General features: G+C 37.2%; 1 protein-coding gene across 2 annotated transcripts; it reads right to left on the reverse strand.

Moving 5' to 3' along the window:
- Window positions 1-573: 573 nt before the first annotated feature.
- LOC103021462 (zinc finger protein basonuclin-2) lies at window positions 574-9,313 on the reverse strand. 2 transcript variants are annotated; one of them, XM_049463102.1, is made up of 7 exons: window positions 9,243-9,313; window positions 8,543-8,687; window positions 6,970-8,290; window positions 6,246-6,296; window positions 5,711-5,813; window positions 4,735-4,970; window positions 574-2,939 (listed from the first exon to the last, which is right to left on the reverse strand). In XM_049463102.1, exons 3-7 carry the CDS (start codon window positions 7,048-7,050, stop codon window positions 1,002-1,004), a joined length of 2,409 nt encoding a protein of 802 aa, XP_049319059.1. In that variant the 5' UTR covers window positions 7,051-8,290; window positions 8,543-8,687; window positions 9,243-9,313; the 3' UTR covers window positions 574-1,001. The 2 variants fall into 2 exon arrangements, with proteins under 2 accessions (XP_049319059.1, XP_007237442.3); XM_007237380.3 differs by lacking the exon at window positions 9,243-9,313 and having other exon boundaries at window positions 8,543-9,236.
- Between the last annotated feature and the right edge of the window lie 11,070 nt (window positions 9,314-20,383).

Raw genomic sequence — 20,383 nt, forward strand, 5'->3', positions numbered from 1 at the left:
TGTATTAACTGGGTGATGAGTTGATGCTGCAATCACAGCCAGAGTGAGTTCAAAAGGTGTATAACCAGATTTTAAAAACAATTTATAAACTGTGATTTTGCTGAATTGCTCCGTGTGAACATATTAATTTTGGAATCACTCGGAAGCGCCTACACACTGTTCTCAAGCAGAGGGCTGCATAATACAGTTTATTTCGATTGCAGCTATAATTTAAAACCCTAGTGCTTTTTACTTAACGATGTTTGTCCTTTTGACCACAAGGCAAATTACCACAGTAATGCCCTGCTCTCTACGATGTCCAAGAAATGACACAAGGCGCCGGGAGGAGGAAAACGCTCTATTATATCAGCACAAATTTAAATTACCTAATTATTCATTTCAAATGTCATACATACATGTTTGTACAAAATACAGAATTGTGTACATACAGGTCTGTTGTGGTTGAGGTATTTTAGTTTCTTTCTAAATGGCGCCTTCTTGAGGGCAAAATGTAGAATAGCTATTGAGTAGCATAGAAAATGCATAAAGAACCAACAATTACACAGTGTTTATAAATAGTAATGACAAACTTAATACGTCTACAGTACCAAATAATACATTTTAATATTTAAGAAAAGAATCCATGACATTTTTGAGAGACTCAGCTTTCAGCTCAGCATTCCAGCACACAAGTTTAGTTTACAACAACTCGTGCTAATGTAATGTTTTTAAGAAATACTGGACTCTGGACAACATAATTAGGTAGAATGCAGGAGAACAAACTTATTTAAAAAAAAAGTCCAGAGTTTGTTAGCAACATTAGCCTAGCATCTTAGTGAAGAAACACACATTATATAGCAAACTGACTGATCATGTTAAATAGACTTCTTACTAAACTCTTGCTTTAAGCTCAAACACTAAAGACAAATGACATGACGTCTTACTTTAGACAGATGCAGTATTATTATAATGTTAGTATTATTTCTTACACATTTAGCTGCACCTCAAGCACGAAGACTCTACTATTCTTCATCTGGTCTTTCTTCCTCCTCCTCCTGATCTGAGCTGGAGTTAAAGTCTTTCCGTTGATCAGAAATCACAGCTGATGTCACAGCAACAACTCCTCTGTTTTCCCAGTTATTAAAATCACAGTGTCTGCTGCAGTGAAGGTCATAGCTGGGGTCGTACACCTCCTCTTTAACCTTTAGAAGAGGCTCACCTATTTCTTCTCTTCCGCTTTGTCCCTCACTCCTCATCCTCTTTTTCATCACCCCTTTGGTCTTCTCTGAGGCTGCTTTCTCCTTCATGTTGACAATGTTGAAGCAGGATGAGGTTCTGTGGGTTTTTTGAATAGTATTTTTACACACTTTATTATTGTCCATCACAGAAACCTCATGATTATCTCCTGCATGGGTCGGCATTCTGCTGCCTCTGAATATGTAGTCGTTGTGACTGTTGATATGGAATTTGTTGATATTGAATTCACTGGAAGGTTGTATTGAAGTCTGTGAGGACTGTTGCGTGGTCATTTGACCATTAATGTGGTAAGCATCTATCATACTGCCTTCATCACTGTCATCACTGTGATAATAATTATCATCATCACCATTATTACCATTGTCTAGGTATTTCTGGTGATCCTGCTCATTGAACATCTCCCTTTTAATCTTTACTGGCATGCTGGACTTGCGTGGTTTCTTCTTTGGCACTGTGTGGACCATGCTAAGCAGCTTGTTTGGATTGCCTGAACGTTGAACCACAGCTGTATTATTACCCTCGCAAATGGACATATGTTTTTGTTTTAGAGTCTGATCAATCACTGATGTTCTGTTGTTGGTCTTGGCATCACCAGAGCAATTTAATATGGATGAACGTCTAGAAGATAGCATGGTGCTGTAGAATGGGGGAACTGGCTGGACTGCCTTCATGGAGGGGAACATGAGTGGTGTGTGTGATGTCTCCAGAATGGACGATGATAATGAAGGGATACAGGGAGGAGCCACATCCGGAGGAGGTTTGATTCTGCTGGGCAGAACTGCGGCACAGGGCTGGGCTGAGGGCAGCTGGTGCTGAGGTGAGTGTGTGTTGCGCAGTGCCGGAGTGTGTAGCCGTGGGTTAGGGTTGGCACTGTGTCTGTTGCGGCTGCGGAGGGAGCTGAACACCATGTTGCAGCCTTCGATGGTGCAGCGGTGTTTGATCTTCAGGTGGACGGCGTTGTAGTGAATCTTTAGGGTTCCCTTGTCATAAAATGTTTTCCCACAGGCGCTGCAGCTTACACGCCCTTTACGCACCATTAATCCAAGGCCACGGTCTCTAACGCTCGAGGAAGAGCAAGAGAAGGAACCTGGACGCTCACCTTTCACGAACACAGCCCGAGGGTCAGTGACTGTAATGCTTGGCAGTTTGTTTGAAGGTTTTCCTAGCAATGAAACACTGTTGTCAAGTTTACAGTCAAGTTGCAGACCTCGGTTTATCTTCTCATCTGCATCACTTGTGGCTGTCATGGCTGTTTTGCTTCCTCTAAGAGGTTCTATACTATCTGTTCCATGGCCCTGTCCAGTTTGCTGTAGTCTGCAGGCCACAGCAGAGACCTCCTGTAGAATTGCGGATGAAGAGATTAGCGGAGATGATGTGGATTGACTTTGGTACTGAAATGGTTGCAGGAATGCCAGGTTACCCCCTGGAAGGTTTTCAAAATGGTGCAAGCTAGGTGGTGTTTGATCTCCAGCTGTGTCTCTCTGAAGGCCTAGGTGGTGGCTACTGCTCTCAATAAACAAACGGATGTCTGAATCACTTTTAGTTGTCTTGGAGTTTGTTGCCAGACGATCTTGATGTTCCTGGACAGCCATAAGTTCCACAATGGATTTAGTCTCACCAAATCGTAAGAACTGCTGTTGGGTCACAACCTCATCCTCCGGCGTCATGATCACCCAGCGATCCAGAACCTTTCCCATGGAGTCCTACACCAAAACACACACAAGCATGGAAAGAGCAGAAAATGTGAAAATATCATGAGTCAAAAAAGTTGAATATTGTTAGAGGTGTTCCACAGGGCTCTATATGTGTGTATATGTGTGAAGCCTAGTGGTGTAATTCTTGGGGTGGCATTTTAAAATGAAAATGTATTGATTCTAAATGTTTCATTAACTTATTGCTTGATTTGTATTTAGGTGTAATAGAGTTGTTCTGTACTTATTCCTTCCCCTCATAAGGTTTTGGATCATCTCCTCGCTGGTCTGAATAGGAGTGGGAATTTCTAATGAGAATTGGCTCAGTAAGCTCTCTCAGACTTCATATTCTACAGGTTTTTGCTCCCAGCAAACACATATCCCACTACCTGGCTTGTTTCTGCCTGACAGTGTAGGAGCTGAGTATTTGGTGAGGTTGGAAAGAAAATACAAGGACATGGAGACCACAATGGAGAGCCTGAGGCCAGCATCCACAGAATAAGGGAGAGAAGGAGAACTGATCCTGGACCAGTATCTGAGGTGGACTGCGAAAACGTTGGTCCAGATTTCCTAAACACAATGATAATTAACTACTTCAATAACGTGGTTTAATAGTAATAGGACCTAATCAGTTACTTATACAATTATTTTATATCAGCAGTTCCTGATCCTGTTGTCATGAACATTTCCACTTCAATTTTTAAATATTCCATTAAATATTTAAAATAATACTGAACTTTAAGGCAAAGGCAAAGACACAAAGCTGCTAGTTAGATCACAATCCTTGTATTTAAATATTAATATTAGAGTTCTCTTTGTCTTTAATTCTGTTGATTAATTAGATTAATGAAGGAGAAGTGCTGGTGGACACACTGCTAGTCTGTTTCTTTAGAGCAGTCAAATAAGATCATCAGCTCAATCTGATTTTAGATTAAAAAAAAAAAACAATCCAATCCAATCCAAGTTTTAACAAATGGGTATTGTTAAAACTGTGTACAAACATATGATATTGATACTTAGGGTTGCCAAGGAAATCCAAATTAACTGAATTGAATCTGACCCATTTTAAACTGGTATTTTCTCATATATGCTCAAATAACCAAAAAAGCCTGCAGACGATCTAAACCTGAAACATGTGTGTATGTGTGTATGAGCTGTGAAATGCTTAGATAAAGCTTATATGCATATGTGCATTAATGCGATGTTGTGGTGTCTGTCATGCACTGCTCCTTGTGTCAAATGAACCCTGAATATGTTTATTTTAAAAACAGATGTGCACAACTGTGTTTATGTGTGTATTTGAACTTCTAAAGCACCATATGTCCAAAGGTGTACCAAATATATATGCCCCATGTGAATTATATGTGTATATTAATGTCCCATATGCACCATATGGATACAATTATTGGGACACCTGCTCATTTATTGTTCCTTACTAAATCCATTTCCACAGATCCACAGCTCAATGCTGGTCTTTCTAATATTTATAATATGTTATTTCAATAATTCTCTATGAGGAGTAAACAAGCTGTTTGTGCATTTGAACATCTCTGAATCTGATGTATAAAATAACTTTTGGACATTTTGATGTACCTGACTTATAGTTACTCTACATTATTTTTAAATTATTTTATTGTTATTGATAATTACCACCGAACAGTAATGTTAATAATTGACCCTATGGATTACGGTATGTTTAGGACACAGGTTTAGGCTTTGAGAAGTAGTTTAGACGTATATTCTTATAAATGTATATGTGTGTGTTAATACTTATGGGGAGAATCTATGTGTGTATGCATGTAAATACCTGTAGTATATACCCTCTGATGTAGTCACGCAGTGTCCAGCCGAGTGTGTGTAGGATGGTGATGACTTGTGTGTGTGTGAGAACGCTGAAGAGCCGGTCCAGCAGGATCTTCATACGCACCGGCAGAGCCTGTGTCCCGTATAGCAGCAGAGTGCTGATATCAAACACTACCGAGCACTGCACTATTTCCACCTGCCCCGAACATTGCACGGCACCTGCACTCAGCTTACTCACTGCTACACACTCACACACAGACACAGACACACACAAAGAAAATCAACATCTGTTACTGACAGAAATTTCACCTATATATGACAATCTATCAGAAGTGTTGTACAGTGAGCTGAGACCCCAGATGGTTCTCTCTCTGCCCCTCGTTCTCTTAAACACACACCTACACCTGTGTGCTACACCTTTTCCCACAGTTAAGTCTAATAGCCTGTACACTCAAAACTGACATCCAATGGCCTGTATATAATAATCATAATCAAGAATCACTCAAATATTTAAAGAATATTGTGATTTAAATGTGTTACATTATTTCGCAGCAATACTGGATACCTATTATTATTACATATACTGTAGAGACAAGTAGAAAGACCCATGGTTCATATGGAATATATTATGATAACCTATAGATACATACACAATATGTTTTCAAGGTAGTCAAAAGTGTGACGATAAAACCTGAAAGAAACAGATATAAAAACTAAAGTTTTATGTATGTTTTTAGGAATAGCAAGAAACTCCTTTCATTATTACAGGCAGCTTTTATATTGAAAAAGGTGCAGAAATGACCTCCTAATATTTCAGTAAAGGAAAAGTGAAAGCCCAAGCCTATCTACCAGAATCCCTCTGCATGTTCTAGGTCTTTTAAAAAAATGCATTAAATTAGTAATTAAATAATTTTCCCAGCACTAAGATAAGATATACATCACACATCCTACACAATGCAATTTTTATATTTAGAACTCACCATGAGCAACCCATCCATGTTTACACCGATCACATGACCTAAGGTTGACTCGTCCAGGCCGGAAACACTCACAAGTGCAGTTAGGCTGTGTACAGCCAATCACCTATGAGAGAAAAAGGAGGATAAAGAGGATGATTACTTTACAAACACACACTCCAGCACACATGGAGCTGCTTAATACTTTTAAATAGAACACTTTAATGAAAGAACCATTCCTTAAGTGATTCGGCCACATGAGTGAATGCTTCAAAAGTGTTTTAATTGTCAGCACTTGTGACGTTCCCTACTCAAACACAACAAAAAATGGTCTCAGCAGCAGCTGCAGAGCTCCCTCTTTACTGAAGCTTGATAGAGGGACATAACTTGTAATGAGTACTAATTATGAACTCACATACATACACACACACACACACACACACACACACGCAGCCTTTTAGTTTTATATTTATCATCTAACAGCACAAACCCAGCCAGTGGTCAGTCAGTCAGTCAGTGATATCTGTAAACTCTTGGTGAAGGTGTGAGTTCTCCTTACCTCGTCCACGTCCTCTCTGATCACATGCTGCGATTCACTCTTCAGCTCCGGCTGCAGGTTCAGCAGGACGACAGAATAGAACAGTGTAATTAACCATTTAAACTTCAACTGTTTTATCATTTATCCTATAACATAAAGCAGGAAAGCACAGGACAGGAGGCAGCTGCAGACACATTCCATAAGGGTTCTTATTAATCAAACATGCTCAGATATGACTATAAAATAAAATAAAGACAAGCAGTTACTTAATTAGATAGATAAATATAATTATGGATTGATTTCAACTGATTAAATACAATAATTTACTAAATTGAGTAGAGAAATATGATCATAATATATTTACTTCAACTGTTTATTTACAGGTTACAATTATTATAATTCTAAAATTCCTGAAACCCTTATACTACATTTTTGTGTTTTTTTCCAACATCAAGTTTAAAATATCCAATTAGAACATGCCTTTATAATAAAAAAAAGAAAGGATTACAAGCCTAATAAAACAAATCTGTGAAATGTATTCAAATAAAATCTGTCATTAACGGAATAACACAAATATGAACAAAAATAAATATTTTCTTTTTAGTTCTTACATAAAAGTGTAACATATGCACAACATATTTATTTTAAATATTAATATTTAATAATATCATATATCAAATTAATTATGAATTATTATACAATGATAATAGTATCAAAGAAAAAGTCAGAATCAAGTATAACCAACCTCATGGCTGAGTGAGTGAGTGGTGTGGGTCCATGTCGCCACATCCCGTCCAGGGTCCGGATCTCTGGTCCCGAACAGCATGGGTCTCTGGTTGTCTTTCGGTCCAGCTCACAGTGTACCACCCTAGTCTTAAGACCTGGTTTCAGCCTTCTGATACTCCACTGGAGATCCTGAGTCAAACCTGAGAGACCCCCATGTGATTATGAGATTCCAACTTCACTCCCTGCTCTCTTTCTAAATCTAATCATCCCGCCCACTTAACGATAGGGCCAGCGGAGGAGGGTGTGATTGGGTGAGGTTTGGTCCTCTTTTGTGGAAGGTGGAGTTTGAGTGAGGAAGAAAGTGGGGAAGAGACAGATTGGGGAGCAGAAGGATAGAAGTATAGAAAGAGAGCATGATTTGGGGGAAGAGAAAAGTGAAGAGTATGAGGGAGATTATAAAGGGGAGCAGTGTTCTGAATCTCAGATATATCAATAACATTCAGAAACACAGAGGAAGCATTGGGCCTATAAGATATTTGGGATACTAATAACACATTTATAATATTTAGAGTTTGATTATGATTGTATGTTTATTGAATGAATTTGACCCATGCCATAGAACTGTGTCTTGTTTAGAGTTGCTGGCATGAACTTTAGGATTTCACCCAATATTTGTTCCTATTTTACCCCAAATGTTGTCAATCCGACATATATTTGGTGTTTCAGATGTGCTTATTAGTTTTACCATGTTGCTAACTACATGCCTATATTGTCACACACTCTCCTCAAACCATTTGGTGTTCAGTCATGTCTCATAGATTTGCTTATGAGGTTTCCAACATTGTATGACTATCCTGAACATGGTTAGAATACTAGAATTCAGACTAAAAAAATATTTTGCTGTATTTTAGTGTCATTTCAAGTGTCACAAACCATATTAGCAAGTGTGTTCAGGGTTCAGTGGTCAGATCTAACTTGGGTTTTGGGGGCTCTTTGGTGCCTTCACCAGTGCAGCTATGTTGTTGCTAGTTTTGGGGATTTGGGACCTCTGAGGTGTTATTTTTACCCAGAATCCCAAAGGAAAAGTGTGGTATCCTTCACTCCGGCCACACACCTGTCACCCTGAGCCACTGTGCTGCGACCCTCAGGGACTCTCAAGTGAGTGAGTGTGTATGTGTATCGTGCAGCATGTCTTATCATTACACCATTGGCACGACCGACACAGTCATCAGATTTTAAAATATTACCACATAACCACGCCCCCGTCCACTGGGAGGGTACAGTGACAGCAAATGACCTAAAGCACTCCAAACACTTAGCCTGTCCAAGCACAGGCTGTCCTAAAGAAAACACAAATACACAAACACATACATACACAAAGTGTCATTATGAAATAAACACATGCAAAACTATAAGAACAAACAAAATGACCTCAGAACAAGTATATGACAAGGAAAACACACACATACTGTATGTATGTGAGCATGGGATTAAAAGCTCAATGTTCATATAAAAGCATGCTTAGAGAAAGAGAGAAATTATGACAGGAAGAGAGAGAGAGAGAGAGAGAGAGAGAGAGAGAGAAAGATTACCTGAGGGTTTCCTCAGGACGAGATGAAGGGGTCCCAGCAGTGTAACACTCAGGAGGGACAGCCCACCAGCTCTGGGCTCTGCCTACAGGACTACCTGATGGAAAACACCCCAGCGTACTTTCAAATCTGTCCATATCAGCACTTTCTAATAGGAGAGTGAGAAAGAGAGGGAGAATGGGTTTTCAGTGGGGAATGCACAAGTGATATAATCAGAAGAGCACAGTGTTTTGATTAACAATGACTAGAAAACATTTCATGTCCTATACTGGCTGTTGTTTGTCACATTCAGAAACCTAACCAGACCTGATCCCTGATATGTAGACTGTTTGAACATGTCAACAAAGGTTTACACAAAACAAAGACTGCAACACATAATTTGTGATTCTTCTATGTAAATAATAGTATTTTATTGAAGAAGGTTTGTAGTGGCAAAAATTCTCTAACTTCAGCCTGTAGCAACAGTTTCTGTTCTTCGCCACTGCCGGAATTTAGTGATTACAGACTCATAGTTATGAAAATTTACTACATAACAGAACAGGAATTAATTTCTTACTTGGGCTAACTTGTGCTTCTACTATCAGGTTATCACACCCTTCCTCCAAAAAAAAGATAATCAGAGGATAATGCTAACTATCAATACATAAAAATATCAGATAAGTTTGTGCTTCTAATAATTATTTTTGATGAAACTGCCACTCACCTAATGCTTTTAGATTGCTCTTTGTTAGTTTGTTTTGTTTGCAGCAACTGTAAATGTACAAAAAAATTAAAAAGCATTTTACCAGGGTGTTTGTATTGCTTCCAATCAAACCCCCTGAAACAGAAATCATGTCCTACTTACAAGCTCCAAAATCTAAAGGCATAGTAAATTATGTTTCTGTTGTCTGACACTGAGATTAACCAACATTACTATGGTTAATTATTATTACACATCACTGATGATTAAAAGAAGGAAAAATAATGTTTTAAACTGCATTTGGACTCTGCTAAAAATCTAGCACAAGACCAGCTGGTAATCCACAAAAAAAAACATAATCTATGCTGACTAGCTTGTTAACTAGCTCTTGACCAGTATAGGGTATATTTTTTCTGGATGACAACGTGGTCTTGAGCTGGATTTTTTAGCAGGATTTGATAAGATCACTAATATCACGTGCAGCACATCTAATTACGGGCCATTCCACCAAATGGGTGCCATTTCAGTCCCCAGAAAATTGCATGTAGAAATGTGCACACAAAATAACTTTAAAATACATTTTAATATTAAGCATATTGTCTTGTACATTGACCTAATTACAAAAGTAAGATATGTTATTTAAATAAATTAATTAAAACTACCGAACACTGAAAAAATAGCTTTTGTTACCTGCCCCCACTCTCTAACTATAAACTTTACCATGAAATATAATTATTAAAATCTTAAATCTTAATTCTTTTTGCATTGTTTTTTTTTTAAATATCACGAGTTTTGTAACCATCTTCGGCTTAGAAACTTTGTAAAGAATTAAGTAAAGCTGCCTGAGTTTGACCAGTCTATATTTTGAATAGTTAAATATGTATTATTAGATTCAGAGTTGACAAAATATTTAATTAGCAAGAGTTAAAACAAGCGAATGGCACCCATTCGGTGGAATGGCCCCTACAGTTAGCTGGACGGCTAACAACTAATTAGCTATTGGCTATTTTACACTTACATCAACTTACTTGAAAATCTGCAGAGAACTTTGTACAGTGTACAATTAATCAGCCATTTGCCTGAAAACCCAGTTACAATTTAGATACTCACATTAACAGAAAGCTCTTGTAAATGTTGTGTTCCAGTCAAGGCTGTGAATTAATTCCTAAGTGTAACCCTACCCTCTTATCAATGCAAAAAAAAAAAATCTGAGAGAAAAAAATGCTGATATTAACACAAGGAAAATTAATTGATAGAAATAAACACTGGAAATGGAAAGACACTTTAAGGAATAAAAATTAGGTGGTAATAGACTGTTTTGTTTCATTAAAACATATAGAGCTAAAATCTGTTTTCCTTTAATCATGTAAATCTGTGTTTTAAAAGGCTAATTACACTAAAATATACAGCAGATTATACAGTCAATCAAAATCTCAAAACCCCAATTTAACCATGTATTAGTACATAATCCAGTCCCTGTTTCTTTCTTTCCATTTCTCCTCCTCTGTGCAGCTGTCTTTCTATTTTAATATTCATTATTCTTTCAACATAGTTGCTTTAAATGCAGAAACATAGAAGAAGAGTCTCATTCCAAAGAACTCCAGTTCTTTGTTTTATTTCTGTAACTGGACTGCAGAGCTCCACTATTAAACATTCCCATCTTTATTTACATTTAATGACCAAAATCAATAGCAGTGCTGTGATTTCAAGTGACTTTCTCTAGATAAAGGAACAAAAACAGAAACAAAAGGAACTATTATTTTTTGGATTGAGATTAAACCACAAAGTGAAATGACAGAACACACAGACTAGACAAACACAATAAATTAAATATTTATTGGCTCATCCAAAGCCCTTTGACAGAGACAACAATACAAGATCATAAAGTGTGAATAAAGATGATTGTACAGCTGCTTCTTTCAGTGTGTTCGCTGTGCTATTAAGTTTTCTAGCTGTTAAAATATTCACATCCATATTTGATAACATTAGCTTCAAAAATCAAAGCTTGTTAGGCCATTTTAAGCCTGTAACTAACTACTGCTCCAGACCAGTACAAACCATTTATCCCAGTGGAACATAAATACATTCAACTCATTACTACTCACTACTTTAAAACAGTTTTTGTGTATTTATATTGTTTTTACTGATAGTATTAATGCTACTGATAATACACTTTGTAAAATTAACAAGACATGCATTTTGTTTAGGCAATGTTCAGATTAATACACTCTAATGATGAGACTCTTAACTGTACAAATGCACAAAAATGTATAAATGAGTAAAATACCCTAACACGCCAAAAGTTATGGGACAGAAGTATGTAAATTGATCATTAGATATTATCTTAGTGGACAACTTGGGTATACCTTTACCTGTATAATTTGTAAGTGAGGTTGAACATAGGCCAGTGTGCTTTTTACAAGGTAACTTAAATAATTGTTTGAGTTTGAATGAGACCTGATAGTCGGTGCCAGATAAATAGAACATTTCTTACGTTTTGGGAGCATTCCGCTATCCACCTTGTGGTGTATACCAGAAATACATCATATAAGATATCCACCTATGTGGACAGTGCAGTAAGTGGTAAGGATTGTGACCAGTGGTGTCTGACTAGAACTGTCTGTGCGAACAAGAAACTCTAGCAGAAATTATGAACACATTAAGTGAGAGAGGCCACAGGTCAGTGTAGAATTTTGTTTCTATGGAACATTGCAAAAGTCTTGAAACAAGATACTAGTTCCTGTTCTATGAACTTTACGATTAACCAGCCATTTGCCTGAAAACCCAGCTACTAGATATTTAGATACTCACATCAACCCTTGTGTGGTGTTCGGGTCTGTGGGACCCGTTTACATTTTTTATCAAAGGAAAAATGATACAATTAAATATTATTTCTAACTCAAACTTATTGGCTTTGGGTCATTTTCTGTGAAGAACATATATCAGAACACATTTTTGACACACACTGTACACCCCCCCTACACATTTATATTACATACAGGATGTTCGGGTCTACAGGTGTGTACTCTGTTCTCCTCCTGTCTGGGTGTGTAGTTTGTGTGTGTTTTGTTTCTGCCCCTGTTGTTCCTGTACCAGGTTGTAATTTTGTGGTAGAATTCAATGGATACCTGTCAGAAATGTAATGCTCTTTTGCCCAAAAAATGAGCCACCATGCATAGCTGCCCAGTGTGATAAGAATGTGACTAGGGTTGGCGGATGGCAGTTTCTCCAGTACAGGACATCAAGTCTTTTTTTTTGAGCTTTTTATCCCAGATTCCATCCAAAACATTATTCTGAATTGCACCTATTTATTGGGAAGGCCTGTTTTTAGAGAAAAATGGAACGAAGTTGGACCTATTCCCTAATTTTGCAGAATTTAAAACATTAAAATGCAGCGGGTCCACCAGACCCATGAACACTGTCTGAGTAACAAAAATATGAACACCATACAAGGGTTAACAGAAAGCTCTTGTAAATGTTGTGTTCCAGTCAAGGCTGTCAATAAATTCCTTACTGTAACCCTACCATCTTATAAATATATATATATATATATATATATATATATATATATATATATATATTTCTTAAAGAAAATACAAATATGCCAATATTAACACAGGGAAAAGTAATTGACGGAAAAAGACACTGTAAATAGAAAGACAGTTAAAGTTAAATGAGATGGAAATAGACTGTTTTGTCTCATTAAAACATATGGAGCTACAAATGAGTTTTAAATATGTGTTGTAATGCCAGTAAAATATACAGCAGATTATACAGACAAGCACAATCTCACAACACTCACTTAACAATGCATTAGTACATAATCCAGTCCCTATTTCTTCCTTTCCATTTCTCCTCTTCTGTGCAGCTGTATTTTATTTTAATATTTATTATTCTTTCAACATAGTTGCTGTAAAAGCAGAAACACAGAAGAAGAGTCTCATTCCAAGATACTAGTTCCTGTTCCATGTTATTGGGAAGCTTGGAGCTATTGCAATAAAACACTAAATAATGTGTCCCCTTTTGGCGTCTTTATTTGTACGTATATATGTATAACAGATTATCTCTTAATTCCAAGTAAAGTAATCACATTCACATACACCCCTAACACACAAAGACACAGCACAGAATAAGAGGAAAGTAGTCAAAGGCATCCATAACAAAGATTATCCATATCAAAGATTCCACTTGAGATCCACAGAGACTCAAGAGGAATTCCTGCTCTCTTTAATTACATTACATGTGTGTGTGTTTGTTTTTTATACACAGCTCCCTTTTTTTCTGACACAGTTTTCTGACTGCATCCTCTGAGACCCCCTTTGTTCCCTTCAAACTCATTTCATTTAATTTTCCCCCTTCTTCTTTATTAAAAAAAAAAAAAAAAACTGAATAGCACTGAGCCAGTGTACACTGGTTTACTTTTAATACGATAATCCTTGTTCATTTAGCTTAATGTATAAATCACAGCATGGCATGCCAGCACAACACATCAACTTTTTATTGAAGTAAAAGTGTACAAGTGCTGGTTTTAAAACTACTTAAAGCATAAAATTAACAGTAATGTAAGAAAGAAAAAAAATCCACTAAGGACAAAAGTTTATGCCATGCCACAGGGTCCTATATTGCAGCCCTCCCTCCCTAAAACACATTTTTCCAAAAGCCATAAAAACTATAATGTTGAAAAATATGGGATGCACTAGGCTCCCTGTTTTACCTGCATATATGCCCATTGAAAATTTATTTATTTTAGTACTATGCAAATAAATTAAATGAGCTTAGTTGGGACATTTTGCTCAAGTTCACTTGAGTTTCTGTCACAGATGTACTAGGCTAAATACAGCTGCTATGTTCTTGCTGGAGTGAGACGTGACATGGAGGGGCGGACAAAACAACAGGGGGTTGGAATGGTATATGCTTATATTATGCTTCTCATTAAATCCCAATCAAATTCACTCTATCCTCATTGAAAGATTTATCTGGATATTTCTTTTTTAACAATGACAAGATGACAATGAAAAGAAGCAGAATTAAAATAGGAATAATACGGCTAATTTTAGTAGAAAGTACACTCAATTGAGTGAAAATGTAAGGAGTAGAATTAGAAAATCTAAAACATAATTACTCAGGTAAAACATAGATAATCAAAATTTCTACTTAAGTAAGGTAACAAAGTATTTGTACTTTATTACTTGACACCTCTGAATTTAATGGACCTCATCAGGTAGTGGTTTTATGTTATTTAAGTGATATTAGTAGCATTAGTAATATATGTGCTGACAGTCAATTCTGAAACTGTTCCTAGATCAGCACGTTGTCACATATCTCCTATAGCTATGCTTTAAAGGAACCCCAGAGGTTCTCAGCGAGAAACAGGGAAAACTGTCCCAAAGGAAGACTGAGAAGGTATGGCCTGTGGCACACACACAGCGACATTCACATACACCCACAAGCTGCTGGAGTAACTGCAATGTATGAGTGTGTGTGTGTGTGTGTGCTGGGCACAAAAACACAAATGTAAATCAGGCCCCTGGCAACGGAAGAGCCCGGAACCGACACCCAGAAACAGCAGAATTAATGCTTAATGACCGAGACGCGTGTGAGTTTTTCCCTGTTAATTAAAACCTGATGGGATGGTCGTTACTAATTGATGAAGGCAATGTCTTGGAGGATGCTGTGCCTTCACGGGAACCCTTAAGTAACTGGGGACAGCATCAAAGCAGGAGTGTGTGCGTGTGTCCTCGTTAGAGCCCTCTGTCTCGCATACCCGTCAGAGGCCCGCACACGCAGCTACCTGTGAGCTGTGGCCAATAGGAGGACTCAGGTGACCCAGCCAAAAACAGAGGAGCCCGGGAGACAAGAAGAGCGAGGGAGAGAGGAGGAGACAAGCCTGCTTCTGTCCTCTTTTTCCACTCCTTCCCTTTGTTGCCACCCTCCTCTGTCCCACATTGCGTTTCTGAGCGTGTGCAGAAGTGTGTGTGTGTGGTGTTGAGGCTGTGTATGGCGGTCTCTTTGTGGATGATCCAACTTGGCACATGGTGGATGTGAAAGGGGACGTGCACATGAAAGAGTTACAGAGTTTCTACACAACTTTTGACTTTGTCGTGTTCTTGTTCTATCATTTTGTTGTCATAATTAAAACTTTCTGAAAGAAAGTTCCCACTGGGTGTTTGATACATGATTAAGGATGATTAAATGTGTGTATGTGTGTCTGAGAGGGAATGAGAGAGCAAGTGAGAAAATAGAAGAGGCTGGAACTACTTTTTTTGTGGATAAAGCATGTGCTAGTCTTGACCCTTCTGGTGTGTTCAGGCATTACTAGTGATAGATGGAGTCCTAATGAGTGGGTTGGGTAATTGGGGAGAAAATGGGAAAAATTAGAAATAAAATAAAAATAATAATAATAATAAAGAATGGGTGCATTCCAGTTATCTCTGTCTCTGAAATGTACCCAAACGTCCAAATAGATGAAATTCTGAGACACAAAGGCTTCCACAGTCATGTCTGAATCAAAGTTTAGCAATCTAGCATTCTATTTTATTGGGCTTAAACAGCAGAGGTTTTGCACTCTCTTGCTGATAAAGGTATAAAGAAATGAGGTACAAATATTTTGTTACATTACTTAAGCAGAATTTTTTTTTATCTAACTTTCTGAAGTAATTCTTTTTTAGACGACTTTTTACTTCCACTCCTTTTTTTCATATTTTCACACAATTATCTGTACTTTCTACTCCTTACATTTTAAAAATAGCCTTGTTACTCTTATTTCATTTCAGCTTGTTTTCATGCTGGCTTGTCACTGTAAAAAAAAAAAAAAACTATCCAGATGAATGTCTTCCTTCAGATAGAGTGAATGTGATTGTGGTTGTAGGAGAAGTATAAACATATACCATTAAGACACCCTATACGTTTATACACAATCCATCACACCTGCATATCATGTCACACTCCAGAAATAACTTAGCAGGCATATGTAGCCTACTATGAATATGATCTGCGGCATAGACTCAAAAGAACTCGAGCAAAATTGAGATTGAGGAGTGGGCCAAAAACCCCCTGACATCTGTGCAAACCTGTTGTCCAGCTACAAAAAACATCAGACCTTTATGCTTGCCTGAGGATCAAATACTTATTTAATATAATTAGTTATTTTATTATTATTTATTATTATTTTGTTGTGAGTGCATAATTATCGATGGCAGACTGTATAAACTACCTAGACTTTATTTTCATTTTAGATGAAAATTATTTTGTGTTTTGTATAGTCAGACTGTAAAACTATTTAGTTGCACAACGTTCTGTGTAGAAAAGGGTTTTGACCTTAATTTCACCCTAACGATTACAAATCAGTAAAACACACAATTAAAGCAATGCAAACTAGAGGAGTTATACCTAGGTTAAACCAGCCGGGAAGAAACAAAACAAAAAAAAAACACTGGTGGTTCTGCTGAGTGTATGTACAAATGTCTACAAATGTCTTGTCCAATTCACTTCCACTATAAACAATTCTTATAGTCTGAAACAATGTAAGCACACTGCAGATTTATGTTGGATTAAAGTGGGTCCAAGCTTTAGTCAGGCTCTGAATGTCAGTCCCTGAAAAACCTCACTAATGCACATGGTTAAACAGTGATCTGGCATCCATAGTTTCTCAAAACTGTGCTATGGTGCCGTATGGTACTGCAAGACTGGGCTTGGCTGAGGTCAGAGGCTGCAGCCGGATCCCAGATATGAGAGCAGGTGTCTGGGCAGGAAGACAGCAGCCCAGTCCTGGAGTTCTGGAGCTCCAGAAACATACAGCAGTCTCAACAGCATATGTTCCCACTCAGCTAATTAGGATACTACAGACAGTGTTGGAAAAGTGTGTTTATGTGGGGATGGGCACCTGTGATAATGGAGAGATAGTTAAATCATCAGTGGCGGACTTAGCAATTTGGGGGCTCAAGGCGAATTTAGCTTGGGGGCCCATCAATAAAAAAAAATTGATCAATAAAATACAAAAAATATTTAAAATGAATAAAAACTAATTAATATAAAATAAAAACTAATTTAAAACACAATCAAAAGCTATCTAATAGTGCGCAGAATAATATCAGTTTCAGTTAGTTTCAGTTTCAAATAATTGAAACAGCTCCCCAAAACCTCAACCTATCCTTTATATTTGACAATATTTGATTAACTTTACAGGTCCTCACTCATCTTAATTTATTTAACTAAACTGAGTTTTCAAATTATTTGTAGCCTCGCGCTGAATTCAGTTCCGCGCTGCGGAAGAGAGAGAGAGAGCGAGAGAGAGAGCGCGCGCAGCGCAGCGCGGTGCATTTTGCCTGATTTCTCTTGTTTAAATATCAATAAATATGTGAATTTAATATTTTTTACTACCATTATATTTTACTTCACTTGATAAGATCTTATTTATTAATTTTTTTTAAATGCAATGCCGCGCGCGCTTTCCTTGTGACTGACGCTAAACTGTTTGATCCAGCTGTTATATTATATTATGTTATATTAATACCATTTTAACGTTTTTCGTTTCTATGTTTTGAAATTCGTTAGATTATATTTTTGTCAACATTTTGGGTTCTTTTCGTTTGTTATTTTTCAAATAAAAATAATAGAATTTACATAATTTAAAGTAAGTCAATTACTTTTACTAGTTACATTTATAGTGAGGTAACTCCATTAGTAACTAGTAAATATAACTGATTTTTCAAAGTAAGCCCAACACTGGTTGACAATGCGCAAGTTTCCCAACGCACAACGAGCAGGCTTATTCTATTTGCCTGAATAACATGAAATGTTTAAAATTAATACAGACATGTAGAAAAAACGAAGACAAGCTGTAACCTAGATATAAATAATAATAGAATAATAATAATAGAATAATAATAAATAATAAAATAATATGCCAATTAGGCATATTTATAGCAGTAGGGTATTTAAATTTTATTTAAAGTCATATACCTGATTTGATATATTTCCATACAATCCCTGCTAAAGTTTTAGGTGAAGGAGACCCAAAGAAGGTCAGTGCATGTTTCTGGAAAAACAAAAAAGTGGGCGTGGGTCATAAATGACGATATGGGTGCTGACACACTAAAAAAGCTTATCAGTTTTGGAAGAGCATCTGTTTTTAGTTTAGCCTCTTCCTTCTTTTTTCTTTTTTCGCTCACATCCCACTTGTACACTTAATTTCACCTTAATTCCGTCTTTCACAAGCAGTGCGTTCGCGGTTCACTGGCATGACCACATGGCATGGATGGAATATTCCATTTTAACGCGAAAGAGAGAGGGGGTGTGGACGGAATCTGTATTTCTTTGTAATTTATTGTGTTGTCTTTGTTTCCATTTTAAACATACAAGAATCACCATTTATGAACTCACTATCTGTGAATTACTGTCCAAAGGGCCCCAATTACCAGCTGTAGGCCTATGGGAATTTGCAGCTAAGTATGGGGCCCCTACAGTGGGCTGCAGTGGGAGGGGCCCAAGGCAGTTGCCTAGCAATGCCTCTATGCAAAGACCGCCTCTGTAAATCATAGAACAGGAGTTAAAGTCAACATGAGTAAAAGAAGGTGATTTGGTTGCAGTAGATCCACGTTTCGCAAAATCTGTAACTCACCACATTATTTAAAATCTAAGGAAATACAGCAAAGCTGTCTATGTTTTGAAATGCTGGAATTGCCTTAAGATCATTTGTTGTGAAAGACAATATATTTAAACATAATGAGAAATAAATTTGACTTACTGGTCAGGCATGCACAATACACTACAACAACTCTACTTTTTACTGCCTCAGTAACCTGATTTAACTCTGAACAAAAATATCAGCCAACTGCCATCAATGCCATAAATTAACACAAATTCCTTATAAACCTCTAAAGTCTGGAATTTAAAAGGATGCACTATAAAAAGATAGATTAGACATGTGGCTGGGTCAGTTTGTAGAGTCTTACAGCCACTGAGAAAACCATGCCTTATTAAGTGGACCATCCCTAAAATGATGAATATGCAACAATTATACAGTGACAGTCGTGTTTTACTGATCAACCCTGAAAGCTTAAGTGCTGTAAAGGGGAGCAGGGTGTTTAGCATGGATATGAGCGGAGGGCATAATGACTTTAAGCATTAAGGTCAGTCAGGAAGGCAGAGAAATATGCTCACTGCCCCCAACACCCCAAGCCTGCATGACAGAAAACTGTGATGCCAAAACAGCAGATCCGCTTTTCTTATTCATTCTTGCATTAAATTCAGACTGTGATGCTTAAAAGTCCTTTAAAGTGCTTAGATTACAAATTAGGATTTCTCAGCTTAATAAACAAAAAAGCCCAGTCTGTGGCTCAAATTTGCTGTAAAATATTATGGGAATTAAAATCATTTTAGAAAATTAAAAGTACCTGTATACATGCATTTAGCAAAGTTTATTCGTAAATGAACAAGGTCAGTATAAACAATTCAACAGAATTGTCCATCTTGACCTACAGATTGCCATGACAGTTTGTACATAGTATGACAGTAAATAAAAAGTAATTAAGCTGGAAAAATATTATTTCTGTGTAGTCTGTATATTTCTTATACTTGAAAGAATAAAAGAAGTAATTGTTTGAGGGCCATAAAAGCAAAGTATTCTGATAATGACCTCTATAAGAGGAGAGCTAAAATGATTACTACTGAACAATCTTCCACCACTGGTCTAACTTGGCAAAAAAAAAAAACTAATCTATCAAACTGCAGCCTGGTAAGGCTTAGAATAACTTTAGTTATCATTTTATTCTAAAATCTGTGCAGATCTCAGAGGGCTTGTGTTTCAACCGCTGGCCTCTTTTCACCACCATCATCATCTCCTGAGGGAACAGGATCTCCCCTGAGCAATAACACACAGAGCTACATTTGCTGACACTGCTAAAGTAGCTATAAGTGTGTGTATATGCGTGTGTACATTTTCCCCTGTGTTTCTGTCATTCCCCTCCGTACAGGGGTCCCTGATGAAGTAGATGTTTGATATGTTAATAGTTTAATGTGTGAGAGTGATTGTGGGTGTGATCATTTCTTGGTTAAACTGATGTTTCAGCATGTTTGGTTCAGAGTTGGAAAGTACACCCTGAGCTATAAGCAACTGCGACCCAAAACTTCTCATAGCCATTAATGTGCATCACTCGTGTCTTACA

Source organism: Astyanax mexicanus, chromosome 13 (assembly GCF_023375975.1).
Source record: "Astyanax mexicanus isolate ESR-SI-001 chromosome 13, AstMex3_surface, whole genome shotgun sequence".
NCBI lineage: Eukaryota > Metazoa > Chordata > Actinopteri > Characiformes > Acestrorhamphidae > Astyanax > Astyanax mexicanus.